Source organism: Crotalus tigris, unplaced genomic scaffold (assembly GCF_016545835.1).
Source record: "Crotalus tigris isolate CLP2741 ecotype Arizona unplaced genomic scaffold, ASM1654583v1 scf7180000018371.15429387391:27106975, whole genome shotgun sequence".
Taxonomy (NCBI): Eukaryota; Metazoa; Chordata; class Lepidosauria; order Squamata; family Viperidae; genus Crotalus; species Crotalus tigris.
Window position 1 is genome coordinate 21,121,094 of NW_024096970.1, and position 6,764 is coordinate 21,127,857.

General features: G+C 42.8%; 1 protein-coding gene across 5 annotated transcripts in view; it reads right to left on the reverse strand.

The window, feature by feature from the left end:
• YLPM1 (YLP motif containing 1) overlaps nucleotides 1–5,593 on the reverse strand; it is a 62,968-nt gene extending 57,375 nt beyond the window's left edge. Inside the window, exon 1 of one of the 5 annotated variants that reach the window (XM_039351732.1) lies at nucleotides 4,258–5,495. In XM_039351732.1, coding sequence (XP_039207666.1) covers nucleotides 4,258–5,259 — 1,002 coding nt within the window. In that variant the 5' untranslated portion in view covers nucleotides 5,260–5,495. Of the gene's footprint in view, nucleotides 1–4,257 lie in introns of all 5 variants that reach the window. The other 4 variants (XM_039351733.1, XM_039351734.1, XM_039351731.1 and 1 more) reach the window with 4 other exon arrangements.
• Between the last annotated feature and the right edge of the window lie 1,171 nt (nucleotides 5,594–6,764).

Consider the following 6,764-nt stretch of genomic DNA (forward strand, 5'->3'; position numbering starts at 1 on the left):
AGAGAGGTAGGAGGAGATCCACCGTAAAACGGTGCCTCCCACTCCCACCCCTCCAAGTTGTCGCAAAAGGATACCATGATCGATGGTATCAAAAGCCGCGGAGAAGTCAAGTAGCACCAAGACAGAGGAATAACCCCTGTCTCGGGCCCGCCAGAGATCATCCATCAGCGCGACCAAAGCAGTTTCTGTGCTGAAGCCGGGCCTGAAGCCAGATTGAAAAGGGTCTAGGTAATCCGCTTCATCCAGAGACCATCGGAGCTGGAGCATCACCACTCTCTACAACCTTTCCCAAAAAGGGGAGATTGGAGACTGGACGGAAGTTATTTAAATCAGCCGGGTCTAGGGTAGGCTTCTTGAGAAGAGGCCTCACAACCGCTTCCTTCAAGGGTTGCGGGAAGGACCCCTCCCTCAACGAAGCGTTGATCAACACCTGGAGGCAGCCTCGTGTCACTTATTGGACACGGGTCCAATAAACAAGTGGAGGCGCTCATCGCTCCCACCGCTCTGTCAACATCCTCAGCGGTCACCAACTCAAATTCATCCCATAAAACTGGGCTAAGACCTGCCCCGGTCATCTCAGAAGGACCTGCCCAATCAGAGTCTAGGTCTGTCCAAATCCGAGCGATTTTATCTGATAGAAACTGCACAAATTCTTCCGCCCTACCCTGCAAGGGCTCCCCGGCTTCCCGAACGTTAAGTAGGGAACGGGTCACCCTAAACAGGGCGGCAGGGCGAGATTCTGCAGACGCAATAAGTGCGGAAAAATGCGAAGATTTTGCTGCTCGTATCGCCACTAAGTAAGTCCTAATATAGGCTCTTAAAAGTGTCCGGTCGGGTTTGGAGTTACTAGCCCTCCAGCGTTGCTTTAGACATCTCTTCTGACGCTTCATCTCCCGTAGCTCCTCGGTAAACCAAGGTGCCCTCCGGGATCCACAATCACAGAGAGGTCGCAAAGGCGCGATCCGGTCTAATGCCCCTGATGCCGCCTTATTCCAAGCAGCAATCAAGGACTCAGCCAGTTCGTGGAGGAGGGAATCAGGAAAACCCCCAAGCGCTATTCGGAACCCCTCCGGGTCCATTAAATGCCTGGGGCGGAACCACCTAACCACCTAAACACTTAGCTAGTATAAAAATAATTTTTCATTCTACTGTTCTCTTTCAAGATAGTTACAAGGTGACTTTCAATAATGTATTAGATTAGAATTTATCAAAAAATAATGAAGAAAATAAAATTAGTAAGCTAATTCCTCAATACTTGTTGAAGAGTCCCTGTATACCGAATGTGTATGAGACTCTTTAGAGCAGCGTCCCTCAACCTTTCTGGCTTTCTGGACTGGCATCGGTGGCATCAGTGGGGGGGGGGATGGTTCCGCGTGAATGCAGGCACAGATGCTTGTCCACCACTCATGCAAGAGGAGCTGTGCATGCATGCACACACTTGCCTGCCTCTTGTGTGGTCTGGTTCAGAATGGGCCGCAGCCTGGTAAACAGTTACGGCCTGGGGGTTGGGGACCCCTCCTTTAGAGTAAATTGATTTCTAATACAAAATAACTGATTATATTGCTTTCAAGGCTAAATTCTATAAACCCAGCCAAAATCCCACAGAACACCTTAGTTGTTTACATACATACATACATACACACACAAACATTATATTTGAGATGTATTTTGAATATTAATAGCTCGGGTTGGTAGCTGAGCTGTTGGATTGATCTCTGGGCTTGGTAATTAGGTTGCAAACGTTTTGTCTCCGTTTGGGGGGACATCTTCAAAAAAAAGGGGTGATATCTTCAAAAAGCTATCAATCAGACTGCATGAACACTCCCTGACTATCAAAAGACACGACCCATTGTCCCTCATGTCCGTCCACGAGGACTCAGAAGGACACAAGTTTGATCTAACCGGGACCACAATTATAACCCAAGCAAAGTCAAGGAGAGAAAGAGAATTCCTCGAGACTTGGTTCTCCAGCAACCAATCAGTGAACAGACACATTGACATTGACCCCACCTACCAACAACTGAGAGCGAGAGAGCTACTTCAACTGAAAGCAACATCCCAAACAAACACAATTCAAACTGCACTGAAGATGTCCCCCCCCCCCCCATGGAGATGAAACATTTGCAACCTAATTACCAAGCGTTGTTTGGGTAGAAAAGAGGCAGTATTTCTGTTTACAGATGATGTTATTTTGCTAGAGGAGAATCCAAGTACCTTTCAATGTATGTTGGACTAGATGAGGGGTAGGCAACCTTAGTTCTTTTATGACTTGTGGACTTCAATTACCAGAATTCTGGGAATTTGAAGTCCACGAGTCATAAAAGAGCCAAGGTTGCCTACCCCTGGACTAGATGATATACAAATAACACAGAGCTGCAAATTAATGTATTAAAGACCAAGGCAATTGTGTGTGACATAGAAAATGGAGTAAATTATATACGTTGGTAGAATGCTTACTCAATGTTGAAAATGGAGGAGGCATTTGAGACATGGAAATGGTGTAAAGGAAATGAAAAGTAAATAATCTGTTGTAGAGGATAAACGTTTGTCAAACAAAGCTAAATAGCTATGTACAAGTTGTATGGTTCTGCCACTTTGTGACATACAAGCAAGAATTGGATATATGTGAAGAAACATCAATGTAAGTTGACTGTAGCCAAATAGCTACTAAAGAGGTATGTGTACTAAACAAAACAAAAAAAATAGGGTTAAGAATTAATGAGTGTTCAATAAAACATGGATTGAATATCAGAGTGGCAAGTACAAAAGAAATATATTGAAACATTTTGGATGAAAGCGAGAGAATGAAAGAGGAGAAAATTGCAAAATAAATATATGAAGGAAGAGCGATCAAGAAAGTACTGGAACTTGTGCTTGGATGGAATTGATGAACCCTCAGAAGTCATGTTTAAAAATGAAAAGGCAAAGTATGAAGCAGTTCATGAAGATAGGATGGTTTGCAAGTATAGAATAGAGATGTACTGAACCTTATCTGTATAAACTATGTTAAACTGTATTTCCTTTTCTTTATGCCCTGAATTCTTTAGTTTATTATTTTGTAATTATTTGTATAGTGTTGTTTTAAAAGAAATATTATGGAAATTTTATTTATCAAAATAGCATTCAGCACATAGCATGCCACATTTTTTAATAAAAAATAAGTTTGGGCTAGTAGTTAAGCCATCAGGCTTGAAACCAGGAAATTGTGAGTTCTAATTCTGCTCTTTGAGCTTGTTTTCTTACAGATTTTCATTAACCTAACTAGGTAACATCATCACTAGCACTGATGTTACCTAATTAGGATAATGAAACATCTGCAAGAAAACAAGCAAGCTCAGAGAGCACTAAGGACCATTCATTTCAACTCTGAGCTACAAATATTCTCCTTCACTGGTTCTAATTCTGCGTTAGGCATGAAAGTAACTAGGTAACATCATCACTAGCACTGATGTTACCTAATTAGGATAATGAAACATCTGCAAGAAAACAAGCAAGCTCAGAGAGCACTAAGGACCATTCATTTCAACTCTGAGCTACAAATATTCTCCTTCACTGGTTCTAATTCTGCGTTAGGCATGAAAGTAACTAGGTAACATCATCACTAGCACTGATGTTACCTAATTAGGATAATGAAACATCTGCAAGAAAACAAGCAAGCTCAGAGAGCACTAAGGACCATTCATTTCAACTCTGAGCTACAAATATTCTCCAAAAATAAAGTCTGAGGTATTCATTGTGCAACAACCCTCCCGTCCCCAAAGATAGCACAGATTATGTCAGCTATCATTATTATAGGTTATTCCAAAATTGAGACCATGCTATTGAAAAGGTCTTAGTAACCACTGAGCAAATAGTATACCCAAAAGAAGAGAATATATGTACCTCAGTGTTGAATTCTTGGTTTCCTAGTTTGGTTGTTACTTGCAGATGTTTTATCAGTGCCTTGATTGTAGGGCATTGATCAGTGACATCACAGCACTGTAATAATTAGTGCCCCTAAAGCCCTGATTTTATCTAGATGGATAATTAAATGTTTGCAAGTAAAACAAGCAAGTTAGGGTGCACCAAGGACTCCACAAATAGCAAATTTATGGACTATCATTTAAGCATTGAATGCCTTCTTCCCATTTATAATAAAAGTCACTAACATTTTGTCCTACTACTATATATACACATTTCATAGTTAGAACACTTAATTGAATAAGAAAAAAACTTTTGTAGTCCAGAGACAAATTGCAATTGTTACTTCATTCTTACCTGGGGGGTCATTGTGGATAGATCTGCATGTGAGCTGCTTTGCTGTTGCTCACACTCTTTCTCTGGGCCACTGCTCAGTCTTAATTCTGGTGGTTCAGAAGTGGTCTGAGTAATCTGAGATGAAGTGAAGTGGGATTCAGGCTGGGAGGCTGATGTTGCAAGAGGCTGGCCCAGCTGGGAGGATGACTGGTAGTTGGGTTGATAAGTTTGGGACTGGGTTGGGTAAGACTGAGAAACAGCTGAAGATGGGTCTGAAAATGCCTTGGGAACTGCCTGAGACACGGGCAAATGGGACTGGTAAGGCTGTGGTGGTGGGATCTGACTCTGTGCTGGCAGAGGCTGAGGTGGGGGTACATAGGGATCAACTTCTAACTGGGGCACGAAAGACTGGGAAGGTGATTGTGGTGGTGAAGACAGATCCATGTCCATATCCATGCGAGGACTGGCCGAAGAAACCAGGGGCTCCCACTCATTGCGGGGCTGCGACGACTCGGCAACCTCATTTGTAGACGAAAGCGGCGGCATCGGGGGATTTCGGAACTGTGATTCCCGAGGCAAAGGCGGAGGAAGGGAATCGCGGTGTTTGAATTGTTTCTGATAGCTGCGCGCGGGCGGCGGCCCGATGGGCACCGGCGGCTGCCAGGAAATACTGGCGATAGAGGAACTGGGCAGAGGCGGTGGCATATTCGGGGGAGGCGGGCCGGGTGGAGGCCCCCCACCTAACAACACCGTTTGCAGCTGCTTCTGGTGCATTTGCTGGAGCTGTTGCAGCTGGACCAGGTGCTGTTCCCGTAGACTCAGAAATCCCCCGGTGCCGGTAGCGGCAGTATTCGCCGAACTGGTCGCGTAACTACCTAAAACAGGCGGCGGGACTACCGGGACCTGAGGCGGCGGCATGGCGGTAGGCAGCACGCCCGGTAAAGGTGGCGGCGGCAACAGCATTGTAGGGGGCGGAGGATAGGGCCCTGGGGTTGCCCCATACAGACCCCACGTCGGGAACATTGAGCCGAGAAACGGGTCTCCGAAGGCGTCGGCTGGGAAAATCGCAGGCCTCCGCAGGCCGCAATAGCGACGGAGTGCGCGCGCTCCTCTGCGCCTGCGTACCAAAATGCCTAACGCCCTCGAGTCATAGAGATGTGACTTCCTTTAAGCAAGAGTGTTTCCGGCTCAGCACTCAGCTAAGAGAATGATGAAAGTACGGCATTGGTGCTTGTGATTGACTTCCGGCCAAATGCATTGAGGCGGGATTCTATCTCAAAAGAAACCGAGTAAATTAATTTCGCTCAAATAATAAACGCTTCATATGAAGTTTTTTCAGGTCTGAGGCATGCCTTTAAATTTCCCCAACGAAGTTATAAGCATGTTGAAAACTTGTTCTGTAAAATGCTGACTAAAACCTGCTTGGATTAAGGGTGCACGTGGTCCGGCCTCTTGTTCTCTAGTTGCTCAATACTAGCCTAATCCCTCAGTGAATATTCTAGTATTTCTTTGTTATGGTTCTTACCATATACACCGATACTGGATGCAGTACATGCTTATTTAACAAAGATCCTAAATTATTCTTTGCTTGCTGCTACATTTACAGGCAAAGATGGTTTCCATTTGAGCAGGACAATTAAGCCCAATTTCTTGGCATAATCTTGATTTAGATAAGGAGTGGAGGTCACCAGATTGGAAAATATTGTCGTCTCTTTTTTCCCAATTTAAATCAGGTTTACTACTACTTGGCTGTTTATTTCATGCTGAGGCAGAAATTTTCAGTAACTTATCAAAAACTATTTTGGTATTTTGCAACTTTTTCCTCCAACTGTACAGTATCTCAAAACATTGGTGGTTGTTGGAAGACACTGCAAATCACCTACAGAATTATTAAGCAGAAATCCTGGGAAATCTGGAATCTTGCATTGCTCAAAATTCAATAGATTGATGACATCATTTAAGACCATTAATTTAGTTTGGAGACAATTTTCTGGCAGCTATCTTTAATTTTAGATTCCATCATGTAATGTTCCATCTCTTGCTAAGAGAGCTGAGGAAGGAAAAAATAATATATAGATACCTTGTAATGTGAAAAAAGAATATGATGTGAGAAGTCATCTTTAATCCATAGTTTTGAAATGCTGAAGATGGTTTTCAGAGAAACAAATTCTTTAATTGCGTTTGCATGCAGGCCTGATCTTATAACAAAACTGCTTTCTTTAGCAACTACAATTTAATTCCGTTTATCCCCCCCCTTTTCTATTTTCATCACAGAAACATATTCTTAAACAAAATCTAAACTGTTCAGTTTTACTGAATTATCCTGGTATTTAGTATTATGAATGAAAAAAAAGTGGCTCCATTAATTATCTGTACAATTTTATACTATCATTTAAGATTTTCTAAAATATAAACACTTTGTTATAGGATAAATGCCCTTGTAATTATTTTATATTTCTATAATATTTCAAAGTGTCACTTTTAAAAGCTTTTTTCTTTAGAAGATTCCTGTGTTGAACACAACCATC